Source organism: Leopardus geoffroyi, chromosome D3 (assembly GCF_018350155.1).
Source record: "Leopardus geoffroyi isolate Oge1 chromosome D3, O.geoffroyi_Oge1_pat1.0, whole genome shotgun sequence".
In the NCBI taxonomy this organism is placed as follows: Eukaryota; Metazoa; Chordata; class Mammalia; order Carnivora; family Felidae; genus Leopardus; species Leopardus geoffroyi.
Window position 1 is genome coordinate 19250403 of NC_059339.1, and position 24772 is coordinate 19275174.

General features: G+C 60.9%; 2 protein-coding genes across 11 annotated transcripts in view; both read left to right on the forward strand.

Moving 5' to 3' along the window:
• CABIN1 (calcineurin binding protein 1) overlaps window positions 1-14480 on the forward strand; it is a 156702-nt gene extending 142222 nt beyond the window's left edge. For all 10 annotated transcript variants that reach the window (XM_045458949.1, XM_045458954.1, XM_045458948.1 and 7 more), the window contains 7 exons: window positions 255-351; window positions 1248-1922; window positions 4357-4431; window positions 7088-7370; window positions 12372-12536; window positions 13599-13825; window positions 13934-14480. In XM_045458949.1, coding sequence (XP_045314905.1) covers window positions 255-351; window positions 1248-1922; window positions 4357-4431; window positions 7088-7370; window positions 12372-12536; window positions 13599-13825; window positions 13934-14077 — 1666 coding nt within the window. In that variant the 3' untranslated portion in view covers window positions 14078-14480. The remainder of the gene's footprint in view (window positions 1-254; window positions 352-1247; window positions 1923-4356; window positions 4432-7087; window positions 7371-12371; window positions 12537-13598; window positions 13826-13933) is intronic.
• A 2331-nt stretch (window positions 14481-16811) lies between these two features.
• SUSD2 (sushi domain containing 2) lies at window positions 16812-24506 on the forward strand. The gene is made up of 15 exons (XM_045457557.1): window positions 16812-16993; window positions 18525-18732; window positions 18881-19032; window positions 19459-19626; window positions 20146-20320; window positions 20453-20654; window positions 20875-20960; window positions 21050-21318; window positions 21393-21536; window positions 21631-21789; window positions 22619-22867; window positions 22983-23255; window positions 23389-23565; window positions 23654-23756; window positions 23868-24506. Exons 1-15 carry the CDS (start codon window positions 16912-16914, stop codon window positions 23890-23892), a joined length of 2472 nt encoding a protein of 823 aa, XP_045313513.1. The 5' UTR covers window positions 16812-16911; the 3' UTR covers window positions 23893-24506.
• Window positions 24507-24772: the final 266 nt, after the last annotated feature.

Below are 24772 nucleotides of genomic sequence, written 5' to 3' on the forward strand. Positions count from 1 at the left end.
GTCTTTGCGGAGAGAAACCAGAGGCCCCCAGCCCTAACTTGGCCTGGCCCTGCCCCCTCCCCCCGTGAGGGCCCAGGACAGTCTGTGTCTGTTGTACAGGGAGGAGGCTCAGGGCAGGCTTCCGGGGAGTGGACCTAGGCAGGAGGGAGGCTGAGGGACCAGCAGGTGTTCTTGGGGCAGGAAAGGGCATGGGCCGCCATCTAGTGCCATGTGGCTCTGAGGCTCTGTCATCTTCTCTGGCCACGTGCCTGCAGGAAGTATCTGCGAGATGCTGACCGCCAGGTCCTGGCGCAGCGGGCCTTCATCCTCACTGTGAAGGTGCTGGAGGACACCCTGAGCGAACTTGCAGAGGTATGCCCATGGCCCCTGTCCCTCCACTTACCTGCCATTAGGAAGGTCCCTGTGTCCCCACCTGTGAAGTAGAGACCCTGCCTCTCTGGGTGGGAAAGGTCAGCACAGTGAGGGATCGGCAGACATTTAGCGAGGCTCTGACCCGCTTGGCAAATGTGGACTTGTGGTTACGGAAGACAATAGCGACATTCCCTGAGGCTGCAACCTGAGCAGTGTACCCCACCCGGCAGATTGAACTCGGGGTCACAGCAGCTGTGATATTGAAGCAGGTGGTGGGCTCATGGTGGGCTGGGCACACCTGGTCCCTTTTCACCCTCCAAGGCAAGCACAGTTCTCACCCCCTCTCTAGCTGAGCACCCTAAGGCCTAGGAGGTTAGGTCACCAGCCTAGCAGCCTAGGGCCATTGGGACCTGAGCCAGGGCAGTGCTGCTGCAGTGTCCCCTGCCCAGCAGGACTGGCTGGGCCATCGTGCGGGAGCTCGGGGCAGCACCCACCCCTGAGGCTCCACCCTGACTACTGTGCATTAGGGGCGAGTGGGAGCCCAGATCAGGAGTATTTAGCTCTGCAGCAAGCACATTTGGTGGCCCCTGGTGGATCACCTCCCCATAAGATACCCAGGACTTCCCTGAGGCCCACGTTCAAGGAAGGCCAGCCCAACCCAGGCCAGGCCTTTTCTTCTGGAGTGGTACCACCGACAGTGCCCCATTAGTCCCTCTCAAGGCTGGAGGAGCAGAGCGGGGAAGGACTTCCTCTGGCAGGTCTTTAGGCCCAGCCTGGGCCAGCTAACAGACGGGGAGAGCCAGGGTGGCCTGGGGTGGGCACACCTGACACCCAGGGGTGTCTTGTTCTGGTAGAAGCCCCAAAGACACAGTCTTTCACCTTTGGTTTTCTCGTAGGGGTCAGAACGCCCAGGGCCCAAGGCCTGTGGCCTCCCTGGAGGCAGGATGACCACCGACGTCCCCCACAAGGCCAGTCCCGAGGACAGTCAAGAGGCCCTCCCCCACTCCAAGAAGCCCCCTCTGGCTGATGGCTCAGGGCCAGCAGGCGAGCCAGGGGGCAAAGTGGGCCCCCTCAACCACCGGCCCGTGGCCATGGAGGCCGGAGACAGTGCAGACCAGTCTGGGGAGCGAAAAGACAGGGAGAGCCCCCGGGCAGGGCCTACCGAGCCCATGGACACGGGTGAGGCCACCACTCGCTGCTCAGACTCCGAACGGGCGCCGCCCCCGCAGCCAGGCCGACCCCCCAGGGACCGGGGCCCCGAGAGCCGGCCCACTGAGCTGTCTCTGGAGGAGCTGAGCATCAGTGCCCGCCAGCAGCCCAGCCCGCTCACACCAGCCCAGCCAGCCCCAGCCACCGCCCCTGCTGCCACCACCGGGGCCAGAGTGGGCAGTCACCCCGAGGAGCCACCCACACGGCCCAGCAGAAAGAGGAAGCTCCTAGAGGACACAGAGTCGGGCAAGACGCTCCTGCTGGATGCCTACCGAGTGTGGCAGCAGGGCCAGAAGGGCATGGCCTACGACCTGGGCCGCATCGAGAGGATCATGTCTGAGACCTACATGCTCATCAAGCAGGTGGGTGGCCACGGGCCAGGCCTGGTGGTTCTCACGGAAGGTCCTTCCTGGCTGGTCCAGGAGTGTGAGGGCCCTTCGGGGTGTTTGTTAGGTGTCATTCCCACCCCACCTGTGCTGTTCATTTCCCTACATTTGAGGTTTTCTACCATGAGCAGGCCATAGATTTAGAGTCCGAAAAACAAGAAGCAGTTCCGGCCATCATGTTGCACGCTTTAAGTACGGGGTGATTTTATCAACTGTATTTCTTTTTTATTATATCATTTTTTTTTTTTCAACGTTTATTTATTTTTGGGACAGAGAGAGACAGAGCATGAACAGGGGAGGGGCAGAGAGAGAGGGAGACACAGAATCGGAAACAGGCTCCAGGCTCTGAGCCATCAGCCCAGAGCCCGACGCGGAGCTTGAACTCACGGACGGCGAGATCGTGACCTGGCTGAAGTCGGACGCTTAACCGACTGCGCCACCCAGGCGCCCCTCAACTGTATTTCAAAAAAAGCTGGGGAAAATATACAAAAAGAAAAGAAAAGGAAAAACGGTGAGCTTGGAAAAACTCTATTTTTAACTGTAAAGGAAACAAAACCTTATCAAATCCAACACAGGGAGAAGAGACCCCTGACAGCCACCCCCCCAACCCCAAACACACACAGTACCAGTCTCTGGGGCACTTCCTCAGAGACCTTCATGGCTGTCCTCTGAAGGTGACATGGTGCCCTGAGTATGTAAGGAGGCTAGGCCACCCTTCTTACTTTGCTTTCCTTTTTTTTTTTTTTTTTTTTTTTTTTTTTTTTTTAAATGCATTAGACATATAGCTATTTCTTTATTTAAAATGACTTCCAGGGGCGCCTGGGTGGCGCAGTCGGTTGGGCGTCCGACTTCAGCCAGGTCACGATCTCGCGGTCCGTGAGTTCGAGCCCCGCGTCAGGCTCTGGGCTGATGGCTCAGAGCCTGGAGCCTGTTTCCGATTCTGTGTCTCTCTCTCTCTCTCTCTCTCTCTCTCTCTCTCTCTCTGCCCCTCCCCCGTTCATGCTCTGTCTCTCTCTGTCCCAAAAATAAATAAACGTTGAAAAAAAAAAAAAAATTTAAAATGACTTCCAAAGGGCGCCTGAGTGGCTCAGTCAGTTGAGCGTCCGACTTCGGCTCAGGTCATAATCTCACAGTTCGTGAGTTTGAGCCCTGCATCAGGCTCTGGGCTGACAGCTCAGAGCCTGGAGCCTGCTTCAGATTCTGTGTCTCCCTCTGTCTGCCCCTCCGCTGCTTGCACTCTGTCTCTCACACTGTGTCAAAAATAAATAAACGTTAAAAAAAAATTTTTTTTTAAATGCCTTCCAGGGGCACCTCAGTGGCTCAGTGGGTTAAGCAGGTCTGACTTCAGCTCAGGTCATGATCTCAAGGTTTGTGAGTTCGAGCCCTGCATCAGGCTTTCTGCTGTCAGCACAGAGCCTGCTTTGGATCCTCTGTCTCCCTCTCTCTCTCTGCCCCTTCCCTGCTCACTCGCTGTCTCTCTCAAAAAATGGATTTCCAGGGGCGCCTGGGTGGCGCAGTCAGTTAAGCGTCCGACTTCAGCCAGGTCACGATCTCGCGGTCCGTGAATTCGAGCCCCGCGTCAGGCTCTGGGCTGATGGCTCAGAGCGTGGAGCCTGTTTCCGATTGTGTCTCCTTCTCTCTCTGCCCCTCCCCCATTCATGCTCTGTCTCTCTCCCCAAAAAAATAAACATTGAAAAAAAAAAAAATGGATTTCCACAGGAAGAGACCCGGAACTGCAATGGCTGCTTCAGTCTGGTTGCCTGTCTTGATAAGCGATTTCTTCCCAGATTGTGTCTGTTTATAGTGACGCTTTTGAGAGCGCCTGTTTTATCACCCCCTCACTGGCATCCAGGATTAACCTTTCTTTGTTTCTGTTGCTGACACATTAGGAAGAACCCAGCTCAGCACTCCCTGCTTGTCAGGGCGGGCCATTCCCCACCCTACCTGCCCCGGCCTGGGTGCTCCTGACACTCCAGCCCTTCTCCCTCCTTCCCTGCCCGTTGGTCCACCACGGCGGCCCCCTGTGCCTCCCTAGCCTCCTTCTCATCCCCCTGCACCTTGGGCTGTTGGTCTCTGGGTCATTTAGACCTTGCCCCCCACCCAGACCTCAGACTCTGAAAGGCCCTGCATCGTGCTCGCTTGTGGACAGGCTCTGGCTCAGATTCTGCCAGCCTCAGCCCCTGAGAGGACTCAATAACCTGGTTCCAGACATGAACCTGACAGGACCAGCCCAGCCCACAGCAGTCGCCCTGGAGGATGGACCCGGGAGATAGATGTGTGCTCCTGCCATGTTCCAGCAGGACTGGAGTGTCAGGGGATCTTCAGAGGAGCTGGTCCTCATACTCCAGGGGCTGGGAGAAGGCCAGCCACCATGGCCTGGCCCTTTGACTTGGAGCATCTCCTTGTTTAGGTGGACGAGGAGGCTGCACTGGAGCAGGCTGTGAAGTTCTGTCAGGTCCACCTTGGGGCTGCCGCCCAGAGACAGGTAAGCAGACCCAGCCTGTGCTGGCCTCCCTACACGAGGCAGGCCCCATGCCAAGGCCCCTGGCTGTGGGCTGAGAAGCAGTACACCTCAGGAGGGACTGTTTCTGGGCTGAACATGGGCCGAGGGGAGACGGACAGGAGGCCTGTGAGCCTCTGGCTCACAGGAAGCCCCTGACCACCAGCCCAGGTGGGGCAGCATTGTGTGGCAGGTGGGGCCTTGGCAGGCCCAGACCCCAGCTCCGAGTATGTGACCTCAGCGGTCCCCTCACCTCAGCTGCCTTTTCTGTAAATGGGGAAGATGGTCCTTACCTAGCTGACCCCTGGAAAGGTGACTTCATTTGGGATGAGGGTGGAGGAAGTGATGTGGGGCTGGGATAGGAATGGGTTAGGAGCAGAGCAGATGGTGGTCCTGGGGTTTATTCAGCAAGGGAGGGGGCAGGTTGGTGCCAGGTGTGGGAAAGACTCCCTGCTGTTGAGTGGGGAGGCTGGGTTGGTGCAGAGGCCCGGTGAGCAACAGGTGGGTCCAAGATGGCAGAAGATGGGCCAGCGTGACCTGGTGACAGGAAGGAGGGGTGAGGGAGCATATCTTCCCCTCGGAGAGGGGTCCAAGCAGGAGCCCTGGGTGTAGGTGCCCCCAAAGCCTTTGGTCTGGGGCTCAGAGGCCACAGATTTTGAGGAGCAAGGGGTACTGAGGAGGGGGTGAGGGAGAAGGATCTCCTTGGGAGAGACCTAGCTCAAGAGAAAGCCCACAGGGGGAGTCTGGCAGGCAGAGAAAGAGGGGGGATAAGGCTGGGGGGCACTGCAGTGCTCCTGCTCAACAGTACCAGAGGGGCATCTTCCTGCACCACATGTGGGCATTTCTGCAGGAGTGACCCCTGGGCCTGGGTCATTGGGTCAAAGGGCAGGTACTTGCCATTTGAATAGGTGTGGCCTCTTGTCCCCCCAGGGGTGGCCCAACTGCCCCTTCCCCAGCAGCACAAGTGAGCAGACCTTGCCCTCCCATCCTTGCCCACACGCAGCCCTCTCTTGGCATTTCCCCCAGGGAAGTACATCACAGGGAGTCCCAAGGCAGGAGTTCAGGGCAGTGGGCATCCATCTGTAGGTCACCTAGCAGCAGGCTTGTAGATGCTGTCAGTGTCCAGAGCTTCCTCTTAGTGAAATGGGGCAGCATGCTACCCTTCCTGCCTGGACTCTTGGTCTGAGGAAGTCCAGAAGTTCAGTCTTGACCAGGCAGTCTGTGGGCCACACACGTGGGCCTGTTCCCCCAGCTGAGGGCCAGAATCCCGGGGGAGACATGCCCCAGGTTCTACCACCCCATTATTGCCAAAGTAGCCAGGATTCACATCATAGCCGCTGTGGTTTCTGTGGCTTGCGTGGCCCTAACCGCAACCTCTGCTACATGGGACAGGAGTAACTGCTCAGGGCCCCAGTGCAGGGCCTGAGCCCAGGGGTCCCCTCCTGCCTCCTCTGCTGACCCAGATGAGGTCAGGTATGCAGTGACCACTCCAGACAGAGTGGCTTTTTCTGATGCAGTCTTTAAGGCCCTTAAAATGATAGAACCCCCCAGAAAACCTCCAAACGCCTGCCTTCCCTGTCTTGTGGCAAAAGGAGATCCTGAGCTAGCAGGAGCCACAGGCAGGGAAGGGTCCTTTAGATGAGGAGATTGAGGACCAGCACCCAAGTGGGGCCTGGGCGCCTCTGGCCAGTGCTGGGGAGGGGGCAGCCCGAGCCCTGAGCCTGCTGCCCCCGCCCCTTGCCCCAGGATCCATTTGGCTAGAGGCTGGTCCCAGTTGCCATGGCAGCCTAGCGCACACCTGGAGAGTGCTCTGGACATAATTAGAGGCTCAGTGCTGTCACTGTGGCTGGGGCTGGCTCCTGCAAGGACAGACACAGCACATCTTCCTGTCCTCTCCCCACCTTCCACCCGCCCCCCGACTGGAGGTTCAGGTTCAACCCAATACATATCACACAGCAGAATCACAGGGGCTGTCCTGTGCTCCTTGAAACTAGGGACAGGACGTTTCAAGCAGAACAAATGTCAAAAGAAGCAGAGTTATGGCGGGGAGCCAGCTGACCCCCAGCACCATGGTGCCCCCGGCAGGTGTGAGACCACATTTGCAGCCCTGGTGTGGCCTGAGGCTAGGTGTCTAGGGCTGGGAGGATGGCTCACACCCTGCAGCACACCCTCAGTGAGCTTCAGCCTTCACACTGTTCTGGGAGCGGAGGCTTTGGGTGCAAAGTAGAAGGGCCCTGGTGGCAGAGAGAACTGTGTGGAAGGAGACGGAGAGGCCCCAGCGGGCCCTGCTCCCCTGAGAACGGAAGGCCTAGGTGAGAGCTTCTGGGGTGGCCAAAGCTGGACTATCCGGCACTGCCTCTTTGGGGCTGCGGTCTTGAACTCGGGGAGCTGACTCTTGGTGTCACCCCAGTTCCCTAGGGATGGCCCCACATGAGGCTCAATGACCCCTGCCTGGGGTCATGTCTTCCCAGGATGGCACCCAGGAATTGGAGGGTGAGGTCTGGTGGAGGCCCTGGCCAGCCCCAGGGTCTCTGTTGAGTCCCTACCAGCAGGGCCGGACGTCTTCCCAGGGAGGTGCTGTGGATCCCCAGGGTTAGGAGGTGGGGTGCCCACCATCCTCACCTCCTCTTTGTCGTCACAGGCCGCAGGGGACACACCCACCACCCCAAAGCACCCCAAGGACAGCCGAGAAAACTTCTTCCCTGGGGCTGGGGCTCCCACGGCTCCTGACCCTGTGCCCGCTGACACTCTCCAGCGGCCCGGTGACACTCACAACAAGCCTCGCCCGGTGCCAGCTGCCACCACGGCTATCATCCCCTGCCCTCCCTCAGCGTCGGCCTCCAGTCCAGACCCGTCCAAGGACCCTGGGCACCCCCGGCCACACAGGGCAGAGGCCACCCCCAGCATGACTTCCCTGGGCCCAGGTAAGTCCCAGCCCATCTCCTAGACAGCAAGGCCAGAGCTGGGCCCAGGCCCCTGCTACCAGCCAGCAACAAGTCCTACTCCTTGTGTGGAGAGTGTGGGTGGGGGAGGGGAGGTGGCCAGGGTGACCTCCAGCCTGGTGATCCTTGAGAAGCACATCTTGGGGGCCCTGGAGGGCAGGGGACATGACCTGATGGAGTGCCCACCACTTTCTTGACCTTCCTCCCATCCAAAAAGGGACGTGATGGTGGCAGTCCCCTCATAGGGGTGTGTGGCTAGGAGAGAGGGAGCCAGCACTAATAGTGATATGTTTACATGTAAACTTGATGAATAGATAGATAGGGATTCAGGAGAGGGGAGGGGTCTTGACCTTGGCTTATCAGAGATCTCACAGGCCTATGAGCTGTCCCTGAGCACATCTGTGGTGGAGAGCATTCCTGCGTAGGCCCCCTAGGGTAAGACAGATGGAAGCAGCCAGCAAGGAGCGGGATAAAGCTCATGGGTGGGCTTGTGAATTACAAAGGACAGAGGGCTCTGTCAGCCAGAGTCCTGGTTCCTTCTAAAACCCAGGATGCCCTTAGGAATGACAGCCTACTGGCAGGGGCAGCTGACAGACCAGCTTTCCAGGGAGGGGGCACTGAGGTGGCATCTCAAAGGTCAGCAGGCAAGGTGTCAGGCCTTCCCCTCACCCCGGCTCCTGGGACCAGCCTGCACCCTTGCTGAGGCCCTGCAGGGGCCTTTACTCTTGCAGGCTTATCAGTCTTCCCGGTCACAGTTCCATGCAGCCCTTCGGCCATTCAGCCTTGGCTGTGTCACTTCCTAGCCATTTTAATATCAGACCTGAGAGCTCCTGCCGTGGCTGGTCTGCCTGGGTGGGGACTGAGGGTGGCAGCCCTCCCTCCTTTCACTCTTTCCTACAGTTCTGGCATTAGGCGCTGATGTTTTCACCTGATGCTCATCCCCAGTTTGCTTTGAGAATCATGGAAGTGTAGGGACCATTTGCCCAGTCGGTTACAATTACCCTGGTTGTGGCCTTGTGAGACGAGGAATCACTTCCCTTAAGTCAGCTCCTGCAACCATTTGTTGTGAGGGGCGCCTCCGAAGGCTGCAGGACCAGAGCAGTTGAAGGATTGTAAGTGGTGGTTCTACCACCAGGTGACCTTGGCTGTCCCTGCTCCCCTCTGTGTACCTTGTTGTGTCTCAGTTTCCAGCACACAGTGTGTCAGATGGAGGTGATACAGGTTTAGCACAGTGCTTGGCGGACAGCAAGCACAGCCCCGGGGTGGATTGTGGTGATTTCAAAGGGCAGCGACAGTGAGAGTCCACAGCCCAAGGAAATCACTCCCTCCCATGAAGTCGTGGCTCCCGCAAGGTGTCCCCCCGACCTTAGGCTGTCTTACCCTCCACCTGACTCTTGCCTCCATGGTGGTGTAGCTTCTGAGGATCAGAGCTGTCAGCTGGTCATCTGAATTCTCTCATGTTGCTGGCACATCTCAGGTTCTCACCAGCTGTTGGCTGGAGGCCTCAGTTCCTCCACTGTGGGCCTCTCCGTAGGCTGCTGAGTGTCCCCACGTCATGGCTGCTGGCTTCCCCCCAGAGTCTAGGTCTAAAAGAGCGAGACCACTCAAAGGAAGCCTCAGTGTGCTGCATAACCTAATCTGGAAGTGAGTGACCATCACTGGTGTCGGCCATACACAACTGGGTGCTAGGTGGGAAGGTTCCTTAGGGTCTAACAGGAGGCAGGGTCATCAGGGCCCTGGGAGCCTGGCTGCCTTCCTTCCGTCTCCTGCTCACCGCACCCCAGTCCCGAGCAGGCTCCAAACTATGATTTGCACTTTTTTCCCGTGTCGGATCAATGGAAGAGTGTATGTTTCCCGATGTGTTTTCTTCGTCCCGGAGAATTGATCCTTTTTTATTTTCTTCCCCAAAACTAAATAGCCTTTTGCTAGAATGGAACTCTTACATGACATCGGGGGTGGGGACGGCCCTGGGCTGAGAATATGTGCTGCATGGACCTGGCAGTGGAGTAGCCCCCTGACGGGCCAGGTGCTCAGCACATTCCTAAACCAGCCCTCTGCACTTGCACACCTGCCATGTGGAGTGACCTGCCGGCCTCTTGGGGCTGCCTCAGGATGTGCGAGCAGGTGGTGTTTGGCCGGTTGTGTTGTGGGGGGGGCGTGCCCCTGATGATCCCCAGAATCCCCTGGAGTGGTGTCAGGGCCGTGCTGGGATGGGCACATCGCCCCAGAGCCCATCTCCCACAACCCCCAGAACAGGGAAAAGCACCAGGAAAGAGCCATCCAGCAGGGTGACTGAGTGACCTGGCAGTGTGACCAGCATCTGCCTCTCCTGGTGACCAGCAGGCAGCCTGGAACCAGGCATAGGTTTGGATGGACAGGAAGGGTAGGCCTGCCCTGCAAAAGCACCCAGGAACTAGAGGGTGTACAGGGTGGTACCGAAGCCAGAGACGGCTACACGGGAGGTTGCAAGCCACCTAGGAGAGCAGGCTTGAGGACGGATCCTCTCAGGACATGTCCCCAAGGTGTGAGAGCACGGGCAAGGCAGCCTCCCCAAGGTGGATAGCCCCGCCCTTTACCCCCCACTCCCATGGTGCCCCTCACACAGGCCTCTGGCTCCAGCCAGGGGAAGGCGGCCGGCAGTGGCTGGGAGTGTCCAGTCCTGACTTGTCCCACCTGCTGCGGCCTGTGGATGGGCAGGAGTGGTCTCAAGCTTCTCTGGTCACTACCTGAGCCTCACCCAACTACCCAGGCCATGCTGACCAGGGCCACCGGCCTCATGTGGTGGATCCATTCCCTTGCGGAGCTCAGGGTTGTTCATGGACATCCAAGAAGCTCCTAGTCGTGTGTCTCCCACAGAGGGGGCCTGGCCCTGCCTCTTGCTGCCTGCCCCCCACCTCCTTGCTGAGCACGTGCTATCTCTTTGTTCGTTGGATATTTGCCCACTACAGGCCAGAACCTGGTTTGGTGCTAGAATAGTGCCTGGTCTACAGGTAAGTGAGGGTCCTTCTTGCTGAGGGGCCAGGCCTTCAGGAGCAGGGAAGTACATCAGGGAGGAAGAGTGGAGAGGGCACTGCAGGCCATGGGACCAGCCTGGTACAGAAAGCACCTGCCTGAGCAGGGTGCCCCCAGCCGATGGGCTTAGCTGTAATGCCAGCCTCATGCCATCCCGAGAAGCCAGGAGAAGTCTGAGCCAGGGCTGGTGCTTCCAGGACACTGGTCCTTAGGGACCCAGTGCCCAGACCATGAGTCTGCCCCAGAGAGCAGGGAGAGTAGCCCGATAGCAAAGGACTCCAGCCTGGCCATATGTTTCCCACAGGCAGGGATCCTGAGACCAAGGAGGCCAGGGGGACCCAGATGGTCCTTCTCTTAAGGCTGGGCCCCCAGGCCAATCCCCTCCCTCTCAGGCTCACCTGCAGCCCTCCTCACAGGGCCTCCAGGGTGGTGGTGGGGAGGGGAGGGGGCTGCCTGGCCTACAGAGCACTACCCTACGTGCTTAACACTCTCTGCTAGATGCCCCTGCCCGAGTGTCCCTTCACCTCATGGTGGCCCACCCAGAGGAAAGGCCTGGAAGGGGTGGACAGTCCCCTGGGATAGGAGAGAGCCAGCCTGACACCTGACCCCTCTGAGGGCAGCCCCAGGCCCTCCCTGCACCCTGCTCCCCCTGTCCTGCTCCTGTCCTGTAGATACCAATCAGCAAGGAAGCCAGCAGCCCTCCCAGCCCACCTAAGCAGCCGCTTTAGGCTCCTCGGCCAGGCCCTCAGGGAACAGCCCCATGAGAAGAGGTCGGACACAGGCAGGCAGGCAGGCAGAGCACTAGACCAGACACCCACCAAGTCTGCTTCATGAGTGCGTGCCCAGCCACAGCGAACCAAGTCCTGCACCAGCGGTGTGGGATTCCGGCTGCTGTCCCTGCTCCCCAGGTCCAGGGGGAAGTAGGAGGAGCCTTCCGAGGTGCTCACCCCTGCCTGCCATAGTGTAGGGGACTGGACGCTGGGACAAAGAAGCTGTGACCATGCCGGCCAGGCTGTGAGACCTGAGGAAGGGCGAGAATGGCTCATGGCTTAGGTAGCTAGGGAATGCTCTGTCCTCTGGGAGCTGGAAGCCAACAGTGGGGAGGCCAGGGCTGCTCAGTGGCCCAATCTTTGTCCCTGTCCCAGGAGCTGTCACTCCTGCCTTGTCAAGGCTGGGGTGGGGGCGGGGGTGGGGCTTTACCTGCTGGCGAAGGGGAAGGAAGGGCTCAGTGGGAAAGTGGGAGAGTAGAAGGGTTGCGGGGTGATGGCCATCTAGGCCCAAATAAAAAGGAAGAGGGGAGTGAGGGGAGGAAGGGAGCCTGAGGGGGCAGGATGCGGGGGGGAGGAGCTGCAGGGCACTGGAGGCAGGGCCTGGGGGGCTGGGAGCTGGTGGCCCGATGCTGACTAACGGCCTGGCTGGCGGCCATAGGCTCAGCCTATACCCCTCAGGCCCATCAGGCCTTGGCTCAAGGAGGCCAGTTCCCGGCCCCTGCCTCATGCCAGGGAAGGTGTGGCCTGGTGGAAGGGCATGGTGCCAGCACGCCGCTCTGTCTGCTTTGGTCTTAGCTGGTTGGTTTGGTTTTGGGTCCTGACCATGTTTCTGAGCACCACTCCAATAAGCTAGTGGGAAGAGCCCATGAGCCCACCTCTTAAAGTCCTGTGATAGTGTTTGATTGAGGGGGCTGGGGCCTCACAGTCCCCCGTGTTGCCCCTACCGTGTTAGGCACACAGTGGTCCCGGGTGGTGGGCCAGCCACACCAGCGTCCACGGGGGGCTGAGCGGTTTCCTGCCAGTACCAGCCCGGCCCTACCCATGCAGTTGTTCTAGAGAAGCCCCTGCCGGTCCCCTGGTGGGGGTGGCGAGCTGCCTCGGCACGGGTCCCCTGCCAGGTGTCCCAGGGTGCAGGAGGGAGGGGCCCTGTCTTGCAGGCTGGGTGAGGGTTGTAACCTGCAGCCCTCCTGTATCCCCACAGACGGAGAAGAGCTGGCCGGAGGGGCAGAGGGCACGGGCTTCACGCCCCAGGAGCCACTGCACGGTGAGCAGGTGAAGACTGTTCCTGACAGCCCCTCGGCAGAGCCGCACTTATGGCCCCCAGAGGCTGCGCCCCGGACAGGCGCCGAGCCCACCTGCAGCCAGGGTAAGACGAGCTGGGAGCAGCCAGGGTGGGCCTCACCTGGAAGGGTGGAGGGCGTCACAGGGTGACCAGCTGGCAGAGCAGGGCCCGGGGAGGACCCAGTCATGCTAAAGCACAGCGGAGAGGCAGCTGGGCAGGGAGGCCCAGAGTGGAGACCCCCTCGTTCTACCTCTGGCTCCACGGAGACTAGCGAGGGTGGGTAGCCAGCCCAAGCTGAGGCCGCTGAGTCCCAGAGAGGAGGCCCCCAGACAGGGCCAAGAGAGGGGTTGGCATGTGGGGGGAGGAGTCTGGGGCAGACAGAGGGGTGGCCAGCCTGGCCAGACAGTTGTCCATGTCCTAGTCATCCCTGTGGATAGAGCCCTTTCCCAACCAGCCAGCCCCCTGGGGACTCCTCAGGGTCCGGGATCTCACTGACCCTGCTCAGGACTGTAGGGCCTGGTACCAGCCAGAGGGAGCCAAGCATGGGCTTTTAAAGCCATGGGACCTTGGAGGAATGTGGAGACCAGCCAGGCCGACCTGGTGGCCCCTAGCTCTTGCAGCTTCACGGAGGCTGCCAGCCCTGGAAGTGCTGCCTCCAGCCTCCTGGGAGATGCAGCCCTGGAGTGGGAGTGGAAGTGAAGAAGTGAACGCCCTGGCGCTAGCTGAGTGACTGGCGACAGGCCCCAGTATCCTCCCTGTGGTGTGGACACCAGTAGGACAAGCATCCTAGGATTGTTGCAGGGATGCGGCCGTTAATGTGTGCACAGCGTCTGGAGGGCCTGCTCCAGGGGCTTGCCTGTATCCCAGGCCCTGGACTCCCAGAGTGCACTGTGCTCCTTGGGTGGGGGCGGGGGGAGTCCCAGTCCCCAGACCTGGGCAGTCGCGGAGGCAGACACAGGAGGCCTGGAGCCTGCCAGCCAGCACAGACCAGAAGGCCAAGAGAAAGCACCCTCGGCCTGACGCAGCAGGAGGAGGCGTTCTGGGTGCCTCCGTTTTCCAGAAGGGAAACTGAGGCCCAAGCCAAGGAGGGGCAGGCAGGCCCAGGAGACTGTGAACAAGCCTCAGCTCCCACTGTCCACCCCACAGTCACCAGCTCCAAGGTGCCCAGTGGTGCAAGTGCCCAGTCACCCGAGGGCCCCCCCAACAAGGCAGAGCCCGGCCGGGCCAAGTCGCGCCTCCTCCCCAGCATGCCAAAGCTCGTCATCCCCTCGGCTGCCACCAAGTTCCCCCCTGAGATCACCGTCACGCCGCCCACCCCGACCCTGCTCTCGCCCAAAGGCAGCATCTCGGAGGAGACCAAGCAGAAGCTGAAGGTGACCACGGGTGCCGAGTGGGGGGCATGGGTGGGACGTGGGCTATAGGGGGACCTGGGGCCAGGCCTGGGCCACCCCTGACCAGTGCCCTGCCCACTCTGTGTGCAGTCGGCCATCCTGTCTGCCCAGTCGGCCGCCAACGTGAGGAAGGAGAGCCTGTGCCAGCCGGCCCTGGAGGTCCTGGAGACGTCAAGCCAGGAGTCCTCGCTGGAGAGTGAGACGGACGAGGATGATGACTACATGGACATCTAAAGTGTGGGGCCGTCCCCCCCCCCCCCCGGCCCGAGCCCCTCAGCCATACGGGGCCCAGGCAGAGCACCATTCCCCACACAGACCCCAGTCCGCCCAGCCTCCCTCCCTTGCGGTATCCTCCCCTCCCGCCTGGGCCGTGGTCTGTCCCCACCACATGGGCTCCCGGAAGAGGCCGAGCTTGGCCACGTGAAGACAGCCGCAGTTCGCACAGCGGGGCTCGAAACCTTTTCTATGAGACGTTGACTTTGTATAACCGTGTCCACGCCCAGCCTAGGTGGCCGTGTCCACACCTTGATGCCCGGATGAGCCGGGCTTTGCCTGTGTCATAGTGGAGGGGTCATTTAGGGTTGGGCTCACCCCACTCCCTTTTTCTGGTTTCTTTTCTAATAAAGATGGAACAGTTGTCTTTGCCTCTTTGTTCAGCCCTGGGGGCTTGCTGTCCAGGGTTTCTGGGCCCTTCTCCCCATAGATCAGGGCCCAGCCCTTGGGCATCCCAGGAGCAGGCAGGGGCTGGGCAGGCGGTGAGTCAGTGTGGAGAAGTGAGCACAGGCCAAGTAGGGCAGACCCTCTATGTGGGACTGGAGTGGGGCGTGGAAGGGGCCTCAAGAGCATCCCCGAAGGGCTCAGTGTTGGGGGGTGCCCCTCTGGAATATGGGCAGGGGTGGGTGGAGGAGGCTGCAGGGAGCAGGTCGTGCCAGGCCTCACCGAGAAATTGTCTTGTGATGGGCGCCCAATGCAGAGGCCCCTGAGAGGCAAGGTCAGTGTCAGGAAGTGGGAGGTGGGGCTGGCAGGGAAGGTACTTACACCCCAGCACACTTGCCTTCCAATGAACTGGCCATGCAGTTATGGGGCTCAGTGCAACATGTAACTGGGGCTCCTGTTCAAAAATTAATTTTCTAAAGGTGACAGCAGAGCATTATGCAAGCCCGCGATGCTGGCTCTGCTCTTTTAAGGCTCTGAGTACGTCTGTTTTGGGGAGGCACAACCTGCCCTTTACACTGTCAAACCCCCCAGTGCCTTGGAGACCCAGCTGTCACCCACCCCCCCCCCCCAGCTGTGGGCTGGCCCTGCCCCCAGGGGTCTCCCTGAAAAGCTGTCCAGGGTGGAGATGGGGACGCTCCTTGCTGCCCTGTGCCCCTCATGGGCTGGGCACTGCCAGGGTCCCCAGCCCAAGGCTGGCAGAGCCATCATGGGGACAGAGCAGCACAGCAGCCTTGGGGAGGTCCTCACCAAAACATCCCTAAATCCAGGTTCTTTGCCAGGCGAGGGCAGGGCAGGGGTAGCGGTTACTCAGTTGATGCCCCTCTCCCCAAATTCCTACCTTCTCTTCTTCTCAGACCGGAGTGCCCAGAAAGAGTTCTGGGAATAATGCAGCAGTCTCCCAGGGCTTCCTGGCTCTCAGACCCCCAAGGACACCTGGGACCCATCCTGGAATCATTCCTATCCTCTTCCTTCCCCTGACGTGCCACAAGGAGCACCCTCGCCCCAAGGCCTGGGATGAGCCCCAGCACTAGCCATCAGCACCCACCTAGAGAGGTGCCGTGAGCTCCCAGCAACCAAGTTGGGAGATGTAGCTCCTGACCACCCCAACTGGCTTCCCTGATGCCTATAGGAGCCTCCTTTCCAGAGAAACTGCAGGCCAGATGAGAAGGGGGGGTGCCCAGGGAAGGGAGGCTGGCCAGACCGCAGGAGCTGAGGAGGGTCGCTGGATGGCCCTAAGCTCATAGCCCCTACCAGCTTCAGTTCCCTTCTTCTGGGGATGTATCCCCTTTGGACGGACACCTTTAGAAGCTGCCTCTGGGGAGACAACCATCTGTCGGTCTGGACACCCAGCCCAGGCGGCAGGGTCCAAGTGAGTCCCAGGCCTGGGACTGGAGGAGGGTCTCCAGGAAGCTGCCTGGGGCCTAGCCCAGCACTGCAGCCTCTCCCAGTGATCCCACCTATCCACACCAGGACCTCAGTTTCCTTCCTTGCACAGTGAGAAGGGAGAACAATGAAAAGATAATGCAAATTCTCTGAGTGACTGCCAGGGGTGGGCGGGGTTGGGTGGCTCTTCTCCCAGTCTCCCTGGCCTGTTTGGAGCCCTGTTTCATAGGCCAGCCCCACTCCGGGGATTCCAGACCAGGGGGTTCTGGTCTCAGCCTCTAACCCCACTGTTAACCTGCCCTGGCCAGGCTCCCTCCCACAGCCTTCGCCCCCTCCCTCAGAAAGGGATCCCCTCCTCCCCTCCCTCCTTCAGTACCCACACAAGCCAGTGATCAGCAGGAAGTTACTTGCTCCCTCTCCCTGCCAGGCTTGGGGGAGGAATTGGGACTACCTGCTCCAGGCGGGGAAGCTGAGGCCGGAGCTGGGAGATCTGGGGCTGAGGGCCCCCAGGGCGCTGGAATCCAGAGATTCTAAGGACCACCTGGCCTAACCCACCGGGCCAAGTCCCATCCCCAGCGGAGCCCCACCCTGGCCGCCCGCCCCGGGGCTTGACCTGGGGTGGGATCCGGTGGTCTAGGTTGGGTTGTGGCCTCTGGACATCCAGATCCCCGAGTGCCAGAGAGGTCCAATAGCTGGAGGCTCGGGCCCCCTCCCCCGCGTCCTGGGCTGGCGGGCCAGGAATGTGCTAACAGCGCAGGTTGGGCCCTACCGGCCCACGAGGGCACCTGTGGACTTTGAGAGGGGAACCGGGTGGGGTGGGGTGGGGCGGGGCAGGACGAGACGGGACGGGGCGGGGCGGCTGCGCTGTGTGTGTGCGCGGGGCGGGCGGGGCCAGGCCAGTGGGGAGTGAGCCGGCCTGCAGGCTCCCAGCCACTGCTGCGCTGCAGGCTGCAGACTCAGGCCGCACCATGAAGCTGCCCCTCCTGCTCTGGGCCCTGCTGCTGCTGCTGCTGGCGACGGTCCCAGGCCCAGGCCCCGGGCCTGCAGCAGGTACGCCCCGACCCTGCCCTTCTTGCCTCTGTCCGTCCGTCTGTCTGTCTGCCTGCTGCAGCCAGGCCCAGGGCGGACACCCCTCTGCTCAGCCTCCTCCATCTGTCAGGCCATCTGGGACTGTACTGGGGGTTGTGAGAAGAAATTCTGGGGATCCTAGGGTCCAGGGGCTGCTGGCAGGATGGAGAGTCAGCTGTGCCCACCCTAAACCCCCTAGGAGCTGGGAGGTGCTGGCTGCCTGGGAGGGAAGTGGTCTAGAGGAGAGTGGTGGGCTCAGGAGAGCCCTTGGCCTGTACGAGGATGTGCTCACACGTGGAGGACCCCCAGTCCCACTAAGCCCCCTGTCAGGCAAGAGGAAGGATTGTGGGTCCTTATTAGGGTGGGGCTGAACCGAGAAATCTGGGGGAAAGCTCCTACTCCAGAGCCTCAGGCTGGACTGGGCTGGAAGTGACAGGCTCCCCAGCCCCCCACCCCACCCCTGTCTCCCATCTTAGGTAAAAGCCACCACCCTTCTGCCACTTATCTCACTTACTGGCATCACTCAGCCTCCTCCCCCACTCCCTTGAGCCATCACATCCTCCCTCCGTCAATAAACGTTTATTGACGCTCTTGAGTGCCAAGCCCTGCACTGAGTGAAATGGGGTCACTGGGGTGGCTCAGGTCCAGTCCCAGCACTTGACTGGCCCCCTTTGATAGGGTCACAGGGAAAGGCCAGGTGGACGGGTGATCCTGCCTTGGCATCTGCACCCCAGCTCAGTCTCCACCCTCCAATCTGCCCAGCCACGTCCTGCCGCAGAGGGATGGATTCCCTGAAAATATGGCCCTGTCATAGGTCCCCATGGTGGTAAGAGCCTAGGCCTGATGTCCACAGCCCCACACCAAACCAGCCTCTCCTTCACACTGGCCCTGCTGGGCCCTCTGCTGGAGATGTCCTTCCACTCCCCTCAGAGGAAGGGAGCACCCCTTGCCCTCTCCCCTAAGGGTGGGGCTCCTTCAGGGGCCACGGTCGGTGAGCTGGTCGGTGAGCTGCCTGGCGAAGTGAGATGGAGCACGCCAAGCCCGGACATCAGCCCTTGCCAGGCCTCCAATGGGCCTCTTAGTAGCTACCTTCCCAGACCCCAGACTGTCCTCCAGGCTGGGTCTATTGACCCTTCAGTGAATAGAGAAGGGTTCCCCGCCCACGTCAAGGGCTCAGCCACTGCTGGCCATCTGAGGCTGTGGTCTTCCAGGACTTGGTGGCAGAAGGTCATTCCTGCCCAGGGGGCTCCTCTTGATACTGCAAAAGTTTGTCTAGAGACATTTCCCCTTATCTCTTCTTGTTCTAGCTAATCATTCAGGCAACTGCTAGATCATTTGTACCAAGAATCCCTCCCCCACAGGCCCTGTGGGTTTCCACTGTGTTCCTTTGGTGGGTAGTGCGATCCTGGCTGGCATTCTCCTGGGGATGCTTCTCTCTAATGGGCTCCAGGAAAATAAATTCGAGGCCTGCCTGTGGGGCAGCCAGGCACTCAGGGCCCTCCCTCTCCTCCAGGTGCCAAGGGGACCTGTTCCCACCGTTGTGGAGACCGGGATGGGCTCTGCTCCTGCCACCCGACCTGCTCCGGCCTGAACACCTGCTGTTCGGACTTTCGGGACTTCTGCCTGGAAATCTCGCCCTACTCAGGCTCTATGATGGGTGGCAAGGACTTTGTAGTGCAGCACCTCAACTGGTTTAACCCCACTGATGGTGTGATCTGCAGGTGGGAGGCCCGAGGGGCTCCCTGCATGCTGGGGACCCAGGGACAGCTGGCTGGTTGGGTCCCCCAGGGAGGAGGTCAGGAGCCCAGGCCTCGGAGAGGGTCAGCCCACCCTGGCCCAGGCTTTCCTGCCACCTCCGGCCCCCCACAGGTTTAAAGAGAGCATCCAGACCCTCGGGCACGTGGACTCCTCTGGACATGTGCACTGTGTGTCACCCTTGCTGTATGAGACGGGCCGTATCCCCTTCACACTCTCGATGGACAATGGTCGCTCCTTCCCGCGTTCGGGCACCTGGCTGGCCGGTGAGCCCCAGCTTCCTGGGCCTCGGTTCCCCAACAGGGACTTTCCCTAGCGCTAATCTATGCACACCTTGCCTGCCAACCATGCCCTGCTTCTCTGGCTTAACCAGTCCCTTTGGAGGCGCGCCCGACCACAGGGGCGTGGGTTCTCCAGCTCCTCTCCCCACCCCCTGACGTCCACACAGGGGACCCAGCCCAGAGGGAGTGGGGGCTTCAGGAGTCCCCAGCCAGGCCAGGGGACAGGGGAAGCCAGGTGGAGACTTGGGCAACAGAGGGCAGCCTCTCCCATGGCCTCTGTCCTTTCCTCACTTGAGGGTCTGGGGGAGTCATTGCTCTAATGGGACTGCCACGCTTTATCCTTGTGAGGCACCCCCAGCTCTCAGAGCCCCTGGGCCTCGGGCCTCCGCTCACCCCTCCCCTCCCACCCAGTGCACCCCAGCAAAGTGTCGGAGACAGAGAAGAGCCAGCTGGTGAATGAGACGCAATGGCAATACTATGGCACTGCCGACACCACAGGGAACCTCACCCTGACCTGGCAAGCCTCGGCTCTGCCCACGGAGACTGTCACCATCGAGCTGTGGGGTTATGAGGAGACAGGTGAGGCCGGCCAACGGCTGGACTGACGGAGGAGCTCTGTAGGCCAGTAGGGTTGGGAGTTTGGGGTTTGCAGAGGTGGGAGAAAGAGAATTCCAGGTAGGGCCAAATCCCAGGTGGTGATTTCGAGCAAGAAAAGTACAGGCAAGAAAGGGGACTGGGTGGGAGTGGGGTGGGGGAGGGGAGGCTGGGGATCCCTAGCTGTTTGGGGTCCAGCTCCGGGAAGCAGGTATGGACATCCCCAGCTCTCGGAAACAGAAAAGCTTGCTCCGCCCATCCTCTCCAAGCCCCTGGACTGCTAGCCTGGCCTCGAGCATGGGCTGTGACCCTAGCGTGGGGGAGGAGGAGATGGTGGTCACTAGAGCCAGGGTCCTTGCTGGAGCAGCAGGGCAGGCCTTCCTATGGGAATCATCTGTTTATCTGTCCATCTGTCAGGCTGCTCTGTGCATGCTAGGGAACTGGTCTCTGCCTCGGGGCTCTTTGGAGGAGCCCCAGCGCTGAAAAAGGCCTTTTCTCCCTCAGGGAAGCCATATTCAGGGGAGTGGACAGCAAAGTGGTCATACCTGTACCCTTTGGTCACAAACATCCCCAACTCCGGCTTCTTCACCTTCACTCCAAAACCCGCACCTCAAAAATACCAGAGATGGGAAGTGGGTGCACTTCGGATCATCAACAGCAAATACTACGCGGGGGAGAAGTAAGGGCCAGCGGCCATGAAGAGGACGGGCTGGCGGGTCTGTCCGCAGCTCCTCCCCGTGCTGCACAGGGAAGCCAGAGCTGGGGGTGGGGAGGGTGGGTGCAGCCCTCAGTGAGTGCGTGGCCCCCGCAGGGATGTGCACGCACTCTGGAGCAACGAGCACGCGCTGGCCTGGCACCTGGGTGACGACTTCCAGGAGGACCCTGTGGCCTGGGCCCGCGCCCAGTGCCTGGCCTGGGAAGAGCTGGAGGACCAACTGCCCAAATTCCTGGAGGAGCTGCCTGACTGCCCCTGCACGCTGGCTCAGGCCCAGGCTGACTCTGGCCGCTTCCATGTAAGCCCTTACCCGGGTCAGGGCACGGGAGATGTTGGGGGCAGGTGGGGCCAGCTGTCCCCACTACGCGCACGGTGGCACCCGCCCAGGAGGTGGGGTGGGGAAGTAGAGGCCCTTGGGAGGTGAGGCTGGGGTCCGAGGGCCCTCAGGGGTTGACTCCCAGCGAGGGGCTGACGGAGCCTGAGGCCAGCTCCGGTGACAGCAACATCCTGCTCTGTAGACAGACTATGGCTGTGACATTGAGCGTGGCAGCGTGTGTACCTACCATCCGGGTGCCGTGCACTGCGTGCGCTCCGTGCAAGCCAGGTGAGCCCCGCAGTGGGAGGCTGGGGCAGGGGGCAGGGCTGTGGGGCACGGTCCCCACAGCAGCCCTGACCCATCCCCCCGCCCCCCAGCCCCAGGTACGCCTCTGGCCAGCAGTGCTGCTACACGGCGGCAGGCACACAGCTCCTGACAGCTGACTCAACTGGTGGCAGCACCCCGGACCGTGGCCACGACTGGGGCGCGCCCCCATTCCGCACACCACCCCGTGTGCCTGGTCTCTCCCATTGGCTCTACGATGTCATCAGCTTCTACCACTGCTGTCTGTGGGCACCCGACTGCTCCCGATACATGCAGCGACGGCCCTCCAGTGACTGTCGAAGCTACCGGCCGCCGCGCCTAGGTGGGTGCCAGCCGCGGCTGGGCCCCAAGCAGGGCCAGGCCAGGCAGGCCCACCTGACCCTCTGCTCTCCCCAGCCTCTGCCTTCGGGGACCCACACTTCATCACTTTCGATGGTGCCAACTTCACGTTCAATGGGCGTGGCGAGTACGTGCTGCTGGAAGCGACGCTGACCAACCTAAGGGTGCAGGGGCGGGCCGAGCCCGGGACAACGCCTGAGGGTGAGGCCGGGGCCCGTGGGCCCTGGGTGGCTCAGGGTCATCCTGGGAGGGAGGCTGGAGCTGAGCAGACAGTGTTCTGCACCTGCCACCCCAGGCATGCGGGACCGAGGCACAGGGCTGACGGCCGTGGCTGTCCAGGAGGGCAACTCGGACGTGGTAGAGGTCCGGCTGGCTGGCGGGGCAGGGGTCCTACAAGTGCTGCTGAACCAGGAGGTGCTCAGCTTCACCGAGCAGAGCTGGATGGACCTGAATGGTGAGTGAGACGGCCCGGGAGCTTCAGCGGGCCACTTGCACTCCGTTTCCCTCCTGCCGGAGCCGCCATCCCTCTCGCTGGCCCTGGGGTTCAGAGCACGGGTGCAGAGATGGAGGCCTCTTGCTATGATCCACATGCTGTCCCCACTGTGCCCAGTCTCGTGGTGCACCAGTCAGCCCCACCCCTGCACCCCATGCTGAGGGGCCCGGCACAGTGGACACATGCCCCCAGCCCACGGCTGTCTGTGGGCAGATGAGGCTCTAGGCCTCTGATAGCGAGGTGTAGCCAGGGGACCTGGTCTGATCTCATGCTTTCATATGGAGCCCCAGACACATGTGATCAGAACCCTGAGACGCCAGGACAGTAGGACTTGGAGCTGGAAGCTACGGTGATAGGAATCACCTGCGTCAAGGACACTGGCTGGCCCTGAGGGCTAAGGAGCAGCCACCTGCCCGACCGCCTTCCCTGGTGGTGCTCCCTCAAGGAACTGAGCTAATGAAATGATTTGCGGCTGGGGGAGGGAGTGGGGGTAACTGGGATGGGCCCTGCTGCTGCTGAGGGTGCAGGGACCCCCAGGAAGGGTGGGGGCGGGCATGGCTGCTGCCTCCTCAAGGAGCGAGGACTGACAGGTGACCCCACATGCAGGGCCTCGGCATGAGGGGTCCCTTCAGAGCCTGGGCCCTTTATATTGGTGCGGGGGTCCCAGTAGAGGTGTCGGCACGGGGTGAGAGGGTGTCCCAGCAGGCCCTGGGGATGCCCTCCCCTTCCCTGAAAGCCCATGAATGCTGACCTCAGTGGGCAACGCTGACCCCAACTCCACTGTGCCCAGGTATGTTCCTGTCGGCAGCTGCCGGGGACAGCGTATCCATCATGCTGTCATCGGGGGCTGGCCTGGAGGTCAGTGTCCAGGGTCCATTCCTGAGTGTGGCTGTCCTCCTGCCTGAGAAGTTCCTCACCCACACACAAGGCCTCCTCGGCACACTCAATGATGACCCCACGGATGACTTCACCCTGCGCAATGGGAAGGTCTTGCCCCTCAGCTCCAGTTCCAGAGAGCTGTTCCGCTTTGGGGCCGACTGTGAGTGACCACGAGGCATGCACTGGGGGTGGGGGTGGGGGGACAGTCAGTGGAAGTGAAGGGGGGAGACTCTGGACTCTTGACCACCAGCAAGACCTGCTGCGTGTCTCCCCAGGGGCCGTGGAGAACGCCTCCTCCCTGCTCACCTATGACTCCTGGTTCCTGGTTAACAACTTCCTGTACCAGCCCAAGCATGACCACACCTTTCAGCCCCTGTTCCCCGAGGAGACCACCCCCAACCCCAGCCAGGCGACTGAGGCTGCTGAATTGTGTGGGGACAACCATTTCTGCAGATTTGATGTAATGGCCACTGGGAGCCTGAGTGTGGGCAATGCCACACGGATGGCCCATCAGTGGCACCAGCATCGTGTGCAAAGCCTGAAGCCTGGTGAGGGCGTCTGGGGGCACAGGCAAGGGGTGGGCACCTTACGCTGGGATAAGGCCTCCTAGGCTGGCAGCTGCCAGGGGGCAGGGTAGCCAGTGGCTTAAACCTGTGGTCTATTTCTGGTCCCCTACCCCAGTGAGATCCTGTGGTTGGCTAGCTCCGCCCACCAACGGGCTCAAGGAAGGTATCAGCTACCTGATGGGCTCCACTGTCCACTTCCACTGCAATAGCGGCTACAGCCTGGTTGGGGCAGAGGCCAGCACCTGCCAAGCTGATGGCACCTGGTCCAGGCCCACCCCAGTGTGCCAGCCAGGTGAGGATGCCCTGCCCACCTGGCCCCCCTACCTCCACCCCCTGCCCCCCGCCCTCGGGCAGCCCTCACTGCTCTGCCCTGTCGCCAGGACGGAGCTACGCGGTGCTGCTGAGCATCATCTTTGGAGGCCTGGCAGTGGTGGCTCTGGTTGCACTCGTCTACGCGCTGCTGCGCCGCAGGAAGAGCAACATGTAAGACCCCACCCACCCAGACCTGGGTTTCCACCAGCAGGACCCTGGTCCGTACCCCTCCTTGGCTCTCCTAAGACTCTATGCCTGCTCTAGACAATGTCTCTGTTGCAGGGCCAGCTGGGGTTCACAGCCCTGAGGGGAGCGCATCTGGCCGGCAGCAGGAGCCACACGGGGCCACCCTGGAGCCAAGACCAACCTCCCAGGAGAAAGCCCCAAACCTCTGAGAACATGCACCTCACTACTTTGCTCCTCAAATCCCTAGCACCATTCACCTGGGACCCCGGACAACCGATGTCTGAGCCTTTAATGCCCATGGACCTGAGGACTGGTGACCTGCTCTGTCACCTCAGACCTGGACACCCGGCTCTAACCGTGCAGTTCCCGAGACCAGCACCTGGTGCTCTAGTCCCTAGACTCCATACCCTTGAATTCTAATACCTGTTGCTAGAGACCCAGTACTCCGGCACCTGAAACTCAAATGCTAGTACCTCAGATCCCGTGTCTGATGACCCTGACCCCTGATATACCTGAGACCTGGTGCCTCAACACGGGAGTCCTAATGCCCAGCTGCCTTGATTGCTGAACTTGCCCCAGCCTGAGTGGGAGAGGCTCCGTGTGTGGAGAGGCCTCAGCACACCCTAGTGGAGAGTCACTCTGAACTCCAGGCTTGTAATTCCAACCGTTCTGGAATGTCACTTGAAATACCACCCCTACCTGTACCAGGAGAAAACAAACCTGTGGTGCCCCCTCCCTTGTGTCCTGGTGCTCATGCTGTGCTTCAGCTCCAGTTCCAGAGAGTTCCATGGTTGCCTTGTGGGGTCAAAAGCACCCAGGGCAACCCAGATCTGAGTCCTTCATCCACTGGCAGGCCACCTGGGGCATGTCCCTCCCCAGCCTGTCTCCATCTGAAAAGCAGGATTGCGAACAGTGTCTGTTTTGTGGGTTGAGGACAAAGGACAGTGTCTGCAAAGGGTTCATCATGGATGCCATGCCGGGTACCCAGAAATTGGGATGGG

Bases quoted from the DNA above. Each gene is read 5' to 3' on its own strand.
- SUSD2 (XM_045457557.1), top strand. From the start codon at position 16,912: ATGAAGCTGCCCCTCCTGCTCTGGGCCCTGCTGCTGCTGCTGCTGGCG. The intron at 20,321-20,452 runs GTAAGGGCCAGC...TGGCCCCCGCAG, and splicing joins AAATACTACGCGGGGGAGAA to GGATGTGCACGCACTCTGGA. The intron at 23,566-23,653 runs GTGAGGATGCCC...CCCTGTCGCCAG, and splicing joins CACCCCAGTGTGCCAGCCAG to GACGGAGCTACGCGGTGCTG.